Raw genomic sequence first — 15,922 nt, forward strand, 5'->3', positions numbered from 1 at the left:
ATCGGAGAGGAAAGGAATATGTCGAAAATACTGATAAGGAGAAGGGACAGGATGATAGGACATCTGCTAAGACATGAGGGAATGAATTCCATGGTACTAGAGGGAGCTTTAGAGGGCAAAAACTGTAGAGGAAGACAGAGATTGGAATACGTCAAACAAATAATTGAGGATGTAGGTTGCAAGTGGTAGTCTGAGATGAAGAGGTTAGCACAGGAAAGGAATTCGTGGCGGGCCGCATCTAACCAGTCAGTAGACTGATGAAGAAAAAAAAAAAAAAAAAAAAAAAAAGGGGTGTTTCCCACTGTCTCGTTTTCACAGCACAGGAATTAGGAATTCTATCACAGCACGTTGCTTCTGACGAACGTCCAGTGTAGCAGCCATCTTGAAGACATGCTGTGACGGCGCCACTCACGGGAACATGTTGAACTAAATTTGAAAACAAGAGGGAAGGATGTATCAACACATTGTAAAACTTTCACACATGCAGAATGAAAACTGTATTTTTACAAAAATATTGTGCATTTCTTTTGGAGTGACCCTCGTACATGTTTCTACATCAAGAGCTAGCTGTCATTCACCATAGCAACTACAAACATTGTCTATCTTGTATTCTCTTACAGTCACTCAACGGCGACACTTTCCCATACACCACAGAATCATCAGCAAACAGCTGCAGACTGCTGCTTACCCTGTGTATAGAAAATAACAGCGGTCCTATCACACTTCTCTGGGGCACTCCTGACAATACCCTTGTCTCTGATGAACTCTAACCGTCGAGAACAACATACTGGGTTCTGTTACTTTACAAGTCTTCGAGCCGCTCAGATATTCGGGAACCTATTCCTATGCTCGTACTTTCTTAACAGTCAGCAGTGTGGCGCCGTGTCAAACGCTTTTTTGGAAATCTAGGAATATGGAATCCACATGTTGCTCTTCATCCATGGTTCGCAGAATATCATGTGAGAAAAAGGGAATCTGAATTTGACACGAGCGATGATTTCTAAAACCATTCTGATTTATGGACAGAAGCTATTCCCTCCCAGGGAAACTTATTATTTTCGAACTGAGAATATCTTCAAGGATTCTACAGCAAACTGTTGTTAAAGATATTGATCCGTAATTTTGCGGGTCCGTTCATTTATCTTTCTTACATAACGAGGTCATCAGCTCTTTCTTCCAACCGAGTGATTGGACTTCGCGCTCGACGTGAGATTCGCGATAAATGCAGTGCTGTAGAGCACTCACTGTAAAGCCAAATTTGGATTCCATCAGGACCTGCGGACTTACTTGCCTTCAATTCTTTCAGTTGTTTCTCTACATCAGTGACGCTTATGACTGTCTTCTCCATATGGGGGTCTGTGTGACGGTCAGACGATGGTGTGTTTGTACGATTCTCCTGCGTTAACAATTTCTTAAATCTGAAATTTAAAACTTAGTTCTGATGTCTTCTGTTATCACACCAGATTAGTCAATGAGTGACTGTATTAAAGCCTTAGAACTACATAGCGATTTTCGCAGGAGCAGAATTTTCTCGCATTCTGGGAAAGATCTATTGCTGATGTATGACTGTTGTTGTAAGCTTCGCGCATCAATCTTTTTACAGACGCACGAAATTCTATTAATTTTTGCCTGTCTTCATTTGCGTGTTCTCTTTTGAATCGAGGGTGCAACAGCCTTTGCTTCCTCAGCATTTTTCGAATTTCGCTGTTAAAGCACGGTGGGTCTTTTCCTTCTTTATTCCACTTACTAGCCACGTGCTTCTCCCGAATATGAATTACATTCCATTTAAACTTTGCCCATAATTCCTCCACGCCTATCGTAATGGAACTAAACGATGTCAATTCATTGACTATATGGGGGCCTAACAGGCGGCCGCTGTGGTCGAGCGGTTCTAGGTGCTTCAGTCCGGAACCACGCGGCTGTTACGGTCGCAGGTTCGAATCCTGCCTCGAGCATGGATGTGTGTGATATCCTTAGGTTAGATAGGTTTAGGCAGTTCTAAATCTAGGGGACTGATGACGTCAGATGTTAAGTCTCATAGTGCTTAGAGCCATTTGAACCATTTGGGGGCTAACAACTGTTCAAAAAATGGCTCTGAGCACTGTGGGACTTAACATCTATGGTCATCAGTCCCCTAGAACTTAGAACTACTTAAACCTAACTAACCTAAGGACATCACACAACACCCAGCCATCACGAGGCAGAGAAAATCTCTGACCCCGCCGGGAATCGAACCTGGGAACCCGGACGTGGGAAGTGAGAACGCTACCGCACGACCACGGGATGCGGGCCGTAACAACTGTCTACCTGCTCTTTCTACCGGAAATACTCTCCTAGTGAGTGATTAGTTAACTTCGGTAATGTCGCGTAATTCCCACCGCACACCCTTTTAATTTTATACGCAGTTTATACGGCATAATATTTTAATTAATTTTATATTGCTTATTGTTGCGAGCACGACAGATAAAATACGATTTTCACTATTATATTCTGCAGATGAAAATATTTTAACTTTATGCACTTTGACCTATTGTATGGGGATAAGCACAACACTGAAAGATTTCCTGCTGTGGACGTACGATCTTTAATTTGCAAAATGTTTTTATGTAACACTGATCTGGCTTGTTAGATATGGAACGTGGTATCATTACTGTAACTAATTATGAAAAAAAAATATCCTTCGCTACTTTCATCTCTTGAACGCACTGAAAATAACTCCTATTACCTGTACGGAAGTTACAGTATTTTATGTTCACTAAACGTAAAAGCTGCAGTGGATTTTTTTTTTAATATCTGAAGACTATTAACTGCCACGACTAACATGAGAGCATGAAACTAAAAAAAAAAAAAAATTGATTTTTATGTTATCAGCCAGAATAGGTTTTGCACAGCAGTCTTTGATCACACACAAGTAAAATTTTATCACTCATGAATTATTTATGTAACTGATAACATAATAGCAGCTGCCCATGTCCACCTGAAAATGACATAGTAAAATCCCCAATTTCCCTCTGAAGTCTCCAGGAAGCTAAAAGAGATAATTCTAATGTACCGTTACCTGCCCGCTATATTGCGGGAAAACTGCTTTCATTCAATTTAATTTAAATTTGCCGCGGCAGCGGTTCCCACGAGCGCCGCAAGGCTCTGCGTCATGAAAAATGCTAATATGCTGAAAACGGCTAAGAATGTGGAATGAAATCTTGGGCAAGCTAGCAATAAATTATTACAGGTAATAATTTTAACAATTTCTATATTCAAAAAATCAACATAAATTGAAAGTATACACCTTTTACAAATATCAACCTCCAATGGCGTCTTTCTCGATCAAAGGACAAACGAAGGCTACCTAAGCATTCAAGCGAGCGTCACAGGCTCTTACAACTTTAACGGCTACAAGAAGACAGAGAGAGTAATGTTTTAACCTCCACTATTTATAGGCAATTTAATAAGCATCTTTGTAATTATTTTTCATTATCTGCTTTGATACATACATTCTCCGACCACAGACGTTATTTGTGAAATATAGATACATAAATATTGCACAAACATAAAAATGAAAAATTGTTATTTCCTTTTATACATAATCTACAACCATTCATACAGTAATGAAATAATAATAATAACAATAACACAGATAAATGTTTATTTTTATTACTTTTTTTATATATTATAACGATTTTGTAAATGTCTTCCCAGGAGACGTTACAATGCTCCCTGGCAGCATATGACTAACATTGGCAAATGTTTGTCAATATGTTGCCATTGACGTCAACACAGTCACTGTATATCACTTGGTGTTTTGAACATCAAGTTGATTTTGTTCACTATGTTCACACGGTAGTTTGTTCACACTGTCCAATGCTTTCTCGAGGAATGTATGTCGCCTCTCCACTTTGCGAGCTGACCGTATACCTAGTCGCAGGGTCATTACAGTTTTGGCTCCACCATCTGGGCTATGTGCGTTCAGAAAACCTGAGAAAACTGCGCCGGAGTGACGGTCATCTCGCTCGCTTCGCAATTTAACATAGTTCTCTGAGTTCACGAATGAAGTGCGGTACTTGTCAAGTGTTCACAACTGAGGCACAAAACACAAGAATTATTCATCAAAAAATGTTGCCACTCGGTCCTTTTCGACACTGCACGTTTATGAAATTTCACATCCATGGTAATGCTCAAGTTTATGTTTTGGTGAAAGTACATTTGGGGGCCTAACAACTGTCTACCTGCACTTTCTACCGGAAATACTCTCCTAGTGAGTGGTTGGTTAACTTCGGTAAACGAAGTCGCTATGATCATATCATAATCGCTAATCCTCGTTTCTATACTGACGTCGTCGATTAAGTCAGGCCTGTTCGTAGCTACGAGATCTAAAATATTTCCATTGCCTGTGGGCTGTAGAACTACCTGCTCAAGACAGTTCTCAGAAAATATGTTCAAGAGAATTTCGCAAGAATGTCTGTCTGCGCCCCTGCAATGAATCCATAGACGTCCCAGTCTGTACCCTGTAAGTTATAGTCATCTCCATGTAATATTGCATGATATGGGTTGTTGTATCCACGGACCCAACCAACCAACCACTCGCGCATGCGCGCCCTGACCGTGACATCGTTGGTCACAGTTCCTGTCGCGGCCGTCGGCGTCTCAGGTCGTCACCGCCGACGGAAGAGGTCGCGCCACGGCTGGGCTCGGATCCGCAGCGACCTGTGCCTTTTGCATATAAGGAGGAGCGCTGGCCCCGAGAAGGACAGTCTATTGTCGATTGTCTACTGCTAGCCTTTCGTGGAGTTCATAGCGGAGCCACTGCAGTGTGATATTTGCTATTGTATTCGACTAGGCTCAGTACACGGATAACTCTTGGATATTATTTGGACTTGTATTGCTGGTGCAGGTTTCGTCAGAAATAAAGATAAGTTATCTCTTCATTCTAGCTGGCGCGATTCTTGTCATTAATTATTTTTCGGCCAACAGACATAACTACATCCTGGTCACTACCCACGCTTTATACAGTTTGTGGTGGCTGCCCCAAAAGTACCACCGACGACCTTGGGTTTGGGAGCCGTTACAAAATGGATATTAAATGAAATGGGTATTTCCGAGCTTGACTTACTGCCAGTGACTCTAAAACCTTCACAGCGGAATCGGATGGCCGGTAGAAACAAATAACAATTAAATCAATTTCATCTAGACCTGTTACACGAGATCAGGTAACTTCACTGTCACACTCAAATTCGACCTCATCAGAGACAATATTTTCGTCAACTGCAACAAACACACCCTCTCCTATGAATCTAATCTGTCTTTTCGATATACCTTCCATCAATTATTAAACATCTCAGAACTTTGTACTTCACGTTTCAGCCATGTCTCGTTTCCGAGATAAATTTGAGGGCGAGAAGTTTCCTAGGGGGCAGTAAATTCGAGAATTTTGTTGCGAATACTTCGACAGTTTGCTGATAAAATTTTGACAGTCGAAGTGTTTTTCTCTGAACACGGTCTGATTTCGGTATCTGCGAGTAGTCTGGCGAGTGTTCATCGGAGAACCTCAACCTACCGCCTTGTCTGGAGAAACCCCATGTACACTCCACGGGTACTCTGCTACCCGAATAGCTGCTGCCTTTGCGTAATGCCACATTGGCCTATCAAGGGGAGTCCCACAAATCCCCACACGATAACGCAGCAGCAGCCGAGACCGTCACAGAGTCGACGAAGCCTTTGGTTGAGACCCACCACTCGGCTCCAAACTGTAGGACCCCTATCGAATCTGGAAACAATTCTGCAAATTGGGAGCTCCGCTTGCACCCCAAACTTGAGACCGGCAGTCTTCACCACCTTCGCCAGCCGCCAGTATGAACAGAGGATGGCTTCAGAACCCAAGAGAGAGGCGTCGTTGGTGCTGAAGTGTGCCACAACTTGCAGACGACTGCACATTGCATGCTCGACACGATCCTCCACATCTCGAATGAGACCCACTGGCAGATGTACCGAGTGCAAATTGGGATTCTTTCTAGTCCTGAATGCTGTTTGCCTAAGGGGCTCCATAACGCGCCTAACTTTGCACACCCGATAACTGGGAACCCCCCCCCCCCCCTCCACTCGTGTGCCACGGGCGCTGCTGAAGATGCGGCCACCTATCCACTGCCAGGATGAATCGGCGAGTTCAGACGGCCAGCCTCCACATTGGCCCTCCACCTCGAGCGACGCGAACACTTTACCACCCGCCACTCATCCTTCCTGTGAGGGCAGATCCATCGCATCTGGTACACTTGGAGGTACCTCAGCAGCAGAGCCTGTGGACGAAACAAGCGTCCCCTAAAGTGCGTCATGCAACGCACCAGATTCTCCGCCGCCGCTACACTCCAACACAGCAGCCCGAAGACGATTGACAGTAGCCAAAGCTGTTCGTGAATTTGTTTTACCCAGGAATGCTCTCTTTTCGATGCTGGTCAGCTTTTTATGTCCACCTTGCTTTGTTCGTCACATGCTTTCTTCATTGCCTCTACTTCGTAGTCTCCCATTTTACAATCAAGTTAACCACTAATTTCAATACTGCTACACTTCATTACTTTCATCTTTCTGCAGTTTACTCTCAGTCCATATTGTGTACCTATTAGACTACTGCTCATTTCATTCAACAAGTCCTGCAACTCTTCCTCACTTTTACTAAGGATTGCAATGTCACCAGCTAATCTCATTATTGGTATCCTTTCACCCTGACTTTTACTCCCATCCCTAACTTTTCTTTTACGTCCACCATTGCTTCTTCGATGTGTAGGTTGAAGAGAAGGAGTGAAAACTTGTATCCTTGTCTCATGCCCCTAATTCGAGCGCTTCGTTCTTGGCCTTCCATACTTACACCTAAAGAAAGCATACTGTATGAAAAATTTCAGGTTTCAGCCAAATTTTGACTTTGTATTTTTCTTTCCTGACATAAAATACATCAAAAACATACTATAAAAGTATTTTTATCGTCTTTTTTTAACAAAATTTATCCTTTCTCTGTGCGTATGCAACTACATAGTCACAAGTAAAGTTACTATAAAAAATTGCCGCTTACGAATGATTTTGCTATGAAAATGACGTCACGCAGTACTGCTGCACACAGACATGAGGGGGCGCTTGCTCTCGCCATCACACACACCCATCTTGCGGCGCAGGCCGAACACAGAGCGCGTTGCTAATGCCACAGCGTGGTCAACGGAAGGTCTTACTCGCTTCCCAACAGGTGGCACTGCACAGATTGGAAAAAAAAACCTCTGGGATTAGCTGGCTGAACCTACATATCGATTTCTCCCAGCCAACAATGCCACACGAATCTTTCTACCTTCCTGTAAGAATATGTCTCACAATTTTAAAACATCTTGTATAAGCATTTATGTTCTCCAAGAATTTATTCATTTCTCTTCCTTACAATGTTGAAATTAAAACTAATATTAATTATTACTATAGAAATGGAAATGAGCGTTTGGCGTCATTGGCTGAAAGGCCCCTTGCGGGTTAGGTCCGGCCGCCTTGGTGCAGGTCTTATTACAGTCGACACCACTTTGGGCGACCTGCGCGCCGGATGGGGATGATATGATGGTGAATACAGCACAACACCCAGTCCCTGGGCGGAGAAAATCCCCGACCTAGCCTGGAATCGAACCCGAGCCTGTAGGACGGCAATGTGTCACGATGACCACTCAGCTATCGGAGCGGACAATTATTACTATAATAGCGAGCCTGTAAATAGTTTTAGATAGCGATAACTTGAATTGGCATTGCATGGGCGTGTAGTTATTCCAACTATTCTAGTTCCTCCTTCCCCTCTCTGTCCATCTCCTGCTTCTTCTCTCTGTCTATTTTCTTCTTCCCATCTCTCTATCCACTTTCTCCGCCCCCATTACTTTTCCATCTCTTTCTGCCCATCTATATGTCCATATGCTATCCTTCTTTCATTGTTGTCCATCTTCTCCACTCTTCCTCTCTCTTCACCTTCTCCCCTTTCCCTTTACAGTTTCCCCTCCCCCTTTTTCTCCCTGTATCCTCCATCCCCCTGTGTCAATCTGCTCCTCCCCCCCATCTCCTCTTGCTCCTCTATATCCTCCTCATCCCCTCTCTGTCCTCCTCTTCTCTCTCTTGGCACATATCCCCCTCCCCCTCTTCCTTCCCTCTCTCTCTGTCCATGTCCTCTTCCCTATGTCCGTCCATTTATTCCTCCCCAGCCCTCTGTCCATCTCACCCCCCCCCCCCCACCTCTCTCAGTCACTCTCCCTCCTTCGTCTCTCTGTCCATCTCCACCTCTTCCCCTCCTCTGTCCATTTCTCTCTCCCATTCTCTCCCTGTTCCCTTTGTCCATCTTTTCCTCTCCCATACCTACTTCCATGTGCTTCCCTTCTCTATCAGTCCATCTCTTCCTCCTCATTCTCTCTCCACCTTATCATCCCCACCACAATAGGAGGCTTCTGGTTTTTACCTCCATACTACACTATTGCTTTCCAGATAGTAAGTAATATTTGTACCAAGTTTGGTTGAAATTGGTCCAGAGGTTTAGGAGGAGTTTTTTACCCTTGTCTCTGCAGGCATATGTACATCTCACACATATTTCTCATACATTTATTCAATTATTATTATTATTCTCGAATCAGAAACATACAAACTTACAGTAGCCATACACATTAATAAATATGTACATATATATATATATATATATATATATATATATATATATATATATATGCCCAGTACTTTGCAATCTCCAAGGCGCTTGGAGTCGCTTGCAGGAGATCAATCTTGGTGCAGGATGTAGGGCACAAAAGGCACTGGAGCATGTGGCTTGTAGTTTGTTCTTGTCCACAATCACAGGACGTATCTTCTGTTACAAAGCCCCATCTCTTCAGGTTGTCTCTGTATCGTCCAACTCCTGATCGTAATCTGTTTAAAGATTTCCTCACCAGCCAGCTCTCGTTGTGTCCAGGTGGTAGTTCTTCAGCTTCTGGCGTCTGCAGGTGAGGCGTCGACTTCTTCCATAACTCCAGCCTCGCCTTCTCTGGTGAAATGGTGAGCTTCTCGGATGTTCTCAGGAAGCTCTTTCGCGATCTCAGCCGTTGCTGTGGTGGATTATGTCCGTGCAGTGGATGGGCACTGTCCTGTACCACTTTCAGTCTCTCCGTGTTGGCAGCCACTGTTCTGCGCATCCATGGTGGCGCTATTCCAGCCAGGCAGTAGAGCTTATCAGTTGGGGTAGGTCTTAAGCAACCTGTGATCAACCTGCAGGTTTCGTTGAGAGCAATGTCTACTTGTCTGGCATGAGATGACCTGTACCAGACTGGAGGAGCATATTCAGCAGTAGAAAAGCACAGTGCCATTGCAGAACAGCGAATAGTTTGTGGATGAGATCCCCACTGTGTCCCCGCTAGTTTGCGAATTAGGTTGTTTCGAGCGGAGATTTTCATTTTGGTGTTCTAGCAGTGAGTAAGATTTATTCAATCAGTTTCACACATTTCACCTGAATCAGTAGTGAATTTCGCCATGTAATTCTGCTTCCGCGCGGCTCAATGTTTATGGCGTCATATCTCCTGAACCAGGTGTCATAGAATTATATAATTTTGTAGATACATTCAGCGCTGTATGTAGATACTGTTTGCGATATGTGTTGCGACTAGAGATAGTAGCAAAGAAGTAATAGATTTAAACTTCATGCATTATGCGGCAGTTTTCACCCATTTCAATGTTTATGACACTGTATCTCCTTAACTATGTGTCGTACAATAATATAATTTTGTAGTTGCATTCAGTGGAATGTGTGGATTGTGTGTATTGTTTATTGAACCGGGGACCTAGAAACGATGGAGGCTTCGTCCTTCCGTAGCCCTCAGTGGTTCACAACTCCACAACAGGCGACAGCAGTCCATCCGCTCCACCGCCGCCCCACACCGAACCCAGGGTTCTTGTGCTGTTTGGTTCGGCCCCCAATGGACCCGCCCCTCCCCCCCCCCACCCCCCTGGGACGACGCATACTAGACAAGTACAACCCAAATGTTTGCGTGGTAGAATGATTATGGTATATGCTTACGTGGAGACTGTTTGCACAGCAATCGCCAACATAGTGTAACTGAGGCGGAATAAGGGGAAGATGGAAAACCGTCTTAAAAACCATCCACAGCTTGGCCGGCACACTGGACCTCGACACTAAATCGCCGCCGGCCGATGTGGCCGAGCGGTTCTAGGCGCTGCTACGGTCGCAGGTTCGAATTCTGCCTCGAGCATCGATGTGTGTGATGTCCTTAGGTTAGTTAGGTTTAAGTAGTTCTAAGTCAAGGGGACTGATGACCTCCGATGTTAAGTCCCATAGTGCTTAGAGCCATTTGAACCATTTGAACTAATCCGCCGAGCGGATTCATGCCGGGGACCGGCACGTCTCCTCGCTGCCAGATGCAGCAGTTTTCCACCCATGTCAGTGTTTATGATCTCCTGCACTACAGGTTGAAAAATTATACAGTTTTGCAGGCACATTCAGTGATGTATGTGGCTATTACCTGCAAAATGTGATACAAACAGATTTAGCTTAAAGAAATAATAAATTAAAACGTCATGCCTCACGTGTCAGTTTTACTGCTTGAAGAGCAAAAACGTAGTAAGAGACAAACCTTTTCCCTTTCATCATTTTGTGGTGATTGTCAGCGGGCAAAATTTTTGTGAGGGATTGATATTACATATAAAGTTTGTTCCAAATCATTAAATGTTCCCACTCTCAATTAGTGAATGAATAAAGCCTGAGTGTTCGCGCGTCGTAGGATACATACATTTTTCACCACCATCCCTTTGATAGGCAGGTGGTTTTCATCCCAAAAGCGATTCTTTCCAGATGTAAGTGAAACATGTACCAAGTTTGGATGAAATAGGTTCAAATGGTTCAAATGGCTCTGAGCACTATGGGACTTAACATCTATGGTGATCAGGCCCCTAGAACTTAGAACTACTTAAACCTAACCAACCTAAGGACATCACACAACACCCAGTCATCATGAGGCAGAGAAAATCCCTGACCCCGCCGGGAATCGAACCCGGGAACCCGGGCGCGGGAAGCGAGAACGCTACCGCACGACCACGAGCTGCGGACGATGAAATAGATCCAATGGTTTAGAAGCAGATGTGGAACATACGAATACATACAATACACAAGTACCTTTTTATAATGTGTATAGATTTGTATAGTGCAGTCATACTTTCATAACTGTATAATAGTGCAACACGTTAATCATCCATTGACAATATTTCGAAACGTAATATGCGATTAAGTGAACCTCTGTGCTGCCACCACTTCCGTCCCTCTTTTGTTCCAGATCATCTACGTGGTGAGAAACGTCAAGGACGTCATCGTGTCCTACTACCACCACCACAATCTCTACAGTGACGTCACGATGACGTTAGACGAGTTCGGCGAGTACTTCATCGAGAACATACGTAAGCAAATCTATTGCACGGAATCTTTAGTTGTATATGAACGCCTGGAGTCGTAATTAGCTCTTCAGAAGTAGTTTGGCTCTGGTGGTCAAACCTGAGAACTACAGTCGAGCGTTACTTCCGACATACAGCCAGCCAACACAGAGGTCCACATGAGAGAACACGGACATGGTCTTACAGTCCATGAACTCGTGCGGGCAGCACAGTAGTATACATAACTGAGAGAACAGATTTCTTAATCCGCTACCACAGCATCTCTGTAAAGTGCACAGCAGCTCGAGATTTTTACCATATATTACTACCATACGAAAAATGTTCCTATCAGAGCAAAAAAAAAATTGCGAATATGTTAATACTTATTTAAGAGACTGCCTGAAAAGTAGGGTACGAGCTGCCTGATCCTACCTTCTTTAGCATCTTTAAGAATTTCTCGAAAATTTTGGCATGCGAACATATTCGCGCTTTTTTTAACTTGCAACTTACCTCAACTTCCACAGCTCCCTTTCTTTACAGCCACCAGTCCATCGCCGTAATCTGCTCATACTCTTCCTCTCTCATTTGCTATTTCTCTCTCACTCATTCAGCCCAACTCATCCTCACTATCTCTTTGTGTCTCTCTGTGATTGTCTCTTGCCTTACAGCCACAGACCCCTTCGTTCTGTTCTACTACTACAGTCTCCTCTCAGTGTCACTGTCAGTGTCTCCCTCTTGCTCTCTCTTACTGCTACTGTCTCATTACTCCCTCCTACTGCTGCTGTCTCTTCTCACTGTCACTATATCTCCCTTCCTATTGTTTGTTGTTGTGATATACTCTCTCATTATCACTGGCTCTTAACCACTTCCACTACTTTTTCTCTTTTTTCCTCCACCGCTGGCACTGACTCCTTCACACTCTTTTCCTAGTACTGTTCCGTCGCTGTCAACTACACTACTGACCATTAAAATTGCTACACCAAGAACAAATGCAGATGATAAACGGGCATTCATTGGACAAATATATTATACTAGAACTGACATGTGATTACATTTTCACACAATTTGGGTGCATAGATCCTGAGAAATCAGTACTCAGAACAACCACCTCTGGCCGTGATACGCTTGGGCATTGAGTCAAACAGAGCTTGGATGGCGTGTACAGGTGCAACTGCCCATGCAGCTTCAACACGATACCACAGTTCATCAAGAGTAGTGACTGCCGTATTATGACGAGCCAGTTGCTCGGCCACCAATGACCAGACGTTCTCTATTGGTGAGAGATCTGGTGAATGTGCTGGCCAGGGCAGCAGTCGAACATTTTCTATATCCAGAAAGGCCCGTACAGGACCTGCAACATGCGGTCGTGCATTATCCTGCTGAAATGTAGGGTTTCGCATGGATCGAATGAAGGGTAGAGCCACGTGTCGTAACACATCTGAAATATAACGTCCACTGTCCAAAGTGCCGTCAATGCGAACAAGAGGTGACCGAGACGTGTAACCAATGGCACCTCATACCATCACACCTATGGCGATGACGAATACACGCTTCCAATGTGCGTTCACCGCGATGTCGACAAACACGGATACGACCATCATGGTGCTGTAAACAGAATCTGGAGTCATCCGAAAGAATGACGCTCTGCCATTCGTGCACCCAGGTTCGTCGTTGAGTACACCATCGCAGGCGCTCCTGTCTGTGATGCAGCCCCAAGGGTAACCGCAGCCACGGTCTCCGAGCTGATAGTCCATGCTGCTGCGAACTTCGTCGAACTGCTCGTGCAGATGGTTGTTGTCTTGCAAACGTCCCCATCTGTTGACTCAGGGATCGAGACGTGGCTGCACGATCCATTACAGCCATGCGGATAAGATGCCTGTCATCTCGACTGCTAGTGATACGAGGCCGTTGGATCCAGCACGGCGTTCCGTATCACCCTCCTGAACCCACCGATTCCACATTCTGCTAACAGTCATTGGATCTCGACCAACGCGAGCAGCAATGTCGCGATACGATAAACCGCAATCGCGATAGGCTACAATCCGACCTTTATCAAATTCGGAAACGTGATGGTACGCATTTTTCCTCCTTACACGAGGCATCACAACAACGTTTCACCAGGCAACGCCGGTCAACTGCTGTTTGTGTATGAGAAATCGGTTGGAAACTTTCCTCTTGTCATCACGTTGTAGGTGTCGCCAGCGGCGCCAACCTTGTGTGAATGCTCTGAAAAGCTGATCATTTGCGTATCACTGCATCTTCTTCCTGTCGGTTAAATTTCGCGTCTGTAGCACGCCATGTTCGTGGTGTAGCAATTTTAATGGCCAGTAGTGTATGTTGCACTGCCAGTGCGTCGCTCTCTTTCTCTCACACTGTTATTGGCTTTTTCGTTCTTTCTATAATCACTGTCTACTATCTTCCACTATTTATCACTTTTACGTCTCTTTGCTACTGCCACTGTCTTCTTCTCTCTCTACATAGAAAAGTGTGAATATGTTCGCATGCCAAAATTTTTGGGGACAATCCTCAAAGATGCTGCTAAAGATAGAATGAGGCAGCTGATACCCCAGTTTTCATTCCGAATCCTTTAAATAAACAAGAATATATTCGCATTTTTTGTGGTCTAATACGAGTATTTTTCCGCTGGTTCTCTTCTTTTCCCTGCAGCAGCAGGTCATGTGACGCACATAAAAAGAGATGTATTGGTCAGTAAAATTTAGATAGTTTACTTTTGTGAAACTGAAGTAACAAAACAAATTTTACAGCGCAGATCGAATTTTACGCGCAAAAAAAAAATTGCATGTGGCTCAGTACTTCCCAGATGATAACGGAGACACTTTACAGCATATTTCTCAGTGCAACGTCACTTTATAAACTGTGTTTTCGTCTCATACCGGATTTTGCGTACTTATTTTACTTGTATAAATAGGGTAATTTTGAACCTCTCTATCTTGGAAACGGATAAAGGTATGAAGAAAATTTTCAAGATTTTTCGAGATCAGAATATAAGGAATAAATTGTAAAAAAGTTGCACCTATTTTCTATACAAAGCCGTGTGGGAATCCGTTGGGTGGGTTTTCATACTAACCCCCCCCCCCCCCCCCAAAAAAAAAAAAAAGTTTTCGATGTGTCTCGATAACGGATAAACATATTTGAAAATGAGATGTTTCATCTAGATAAATGCGCAGAGAATATACCGTTAAAATTTGAGCAATTTGATGCCGTTATTTATTATTTAGATGTCACCTCATATCGGATTTTACGTGCAGAGTTAGGGTAAATTTGAACATCTACGTCTTCGAAACCGATAGAGAAAATTTTCAAGATTGCTCGAGGTCTGGATCTTAAGAACATGTCCTGAAAATTTCAGCCATTTCCTGTACATGTCTGTCTTGGAATCGACGGTTGGGTTTTGGTCCGCAGTAAAAAACCCTTTTTTGTGAGATTTTCCGAGGAACCACCCATGAAGTAATGGTGCCTCCACAAGTCCAGTCAAGCCCACTGTAGATCACATTAAACACAAAAAGAACCAACAGATTTGGTTCATTTGCCTAAGCAGGAGGAAATGTGTAATATTCATACTTTCACCCTGTACTGTAGGATAGTGACGCTAAGACGATCCTTCTGTTGGGTATACAAATGGTCCCAAGCCCAAAAGCTATACAAAAGCTCAACCCTACCTTTTCATCAAGAATAGAATCCGTTGTATGAGCGCTAGAAAATCCCGTTTTTATCCTCGGAGTTTTGGAACCTTTTAGGTAAGCTCACTGTCGCACAGAACCCATTACTTCTCATACGTCTACGTCTAGACTTTCTACATCTACATCTACATCTACATCCATACTCCGCAAGCCACCTGACGGTGTGTGGCGGAGGGTACCTTAAGTACCTCTATCGGTTCTCCCTTCCATTCCAGTCTCGTATTGTTCGTGGAAAGAAGGATTGTCGGTATGCCTCTGTGTGGGCTCTAATCTCTCTGATTTTATCCTCATGGTCTCTTCGCGAGATATACGTAGGAGGGAGCAGTATACTGCTTGACTCCTCGGTGAAGGTATGTTCTCGAAACTTCAACAAAAGCCCGTACCGACCTACTGAGCGTCTCTCCTGCAGAGTCTTCCACTGGAGTTTATCTATCATCTCCGTAACGCTTTCGCGATTACTAAATGATCCTGTAACGAAGCGCACTGCTCTCCGTTGGATCTACTCTATCTCTTCTATCAACCCTACCTCTTACGGATCCCACACTGCTGAACAGTATTCAAGCAGCGGGCGAACAAGCTTACTGTAACCTACTTCCTTTGTTTTCGGATTGCATTTCCTTAGGATTCTTCTAATGAATCTCAGTCTGGCATCTGCTTTACCCACAATCAACTTTATATGATCATTCCATTTTAAATCACTCCTAATGCGCACTCCCAGATAATTTATGGAATTAACTGCTTCTAGTTGCTGACCTGCTATTTTGTAGCTAAATGATAAGGGATCTATCTTTCTATGTATTCGCAGC

General features: G+C 43.9%; 1 protein-coding gene across 1 annotated transcript in view; it reads left to right on the forward strand.

Annotated features, from left to right (window-relative positions):
* LOC126424655 (luciferin sulfotransferase-like) overlaps positions 1–15,922 on the forward strand; it is a 63,910-nt gene that overhangs the window by 30,624 nt on the left and 17,364 nt on the right. Inside the window, exon 4 of the mRNA XM_050087386.1 lies at positions 11,322–11,442. Coding sequence (XP_049943343.1) covers positions 11,322–11,442 — 121 coding nt within the window. The remainder of the gene's footprint in view (positions 1–11,321; positions 11,443–15,922) is intronic.

This window comes from Schistocerca serialis, chromosome 10 (genome assembly GCF_023864345.2).
Source record: "Schistocerca serialis cubense isolate TAMUIC-IGC-003099 chromosome 10, iqSchSeri2.2, whole genome shotgun sequence".
Lineage (NCBI taxonomy): Eukaryota > Metazoa > Arthropoda > Insecta > Orthoptera > Acrididae > Schistocerca > Schistocerca serialis.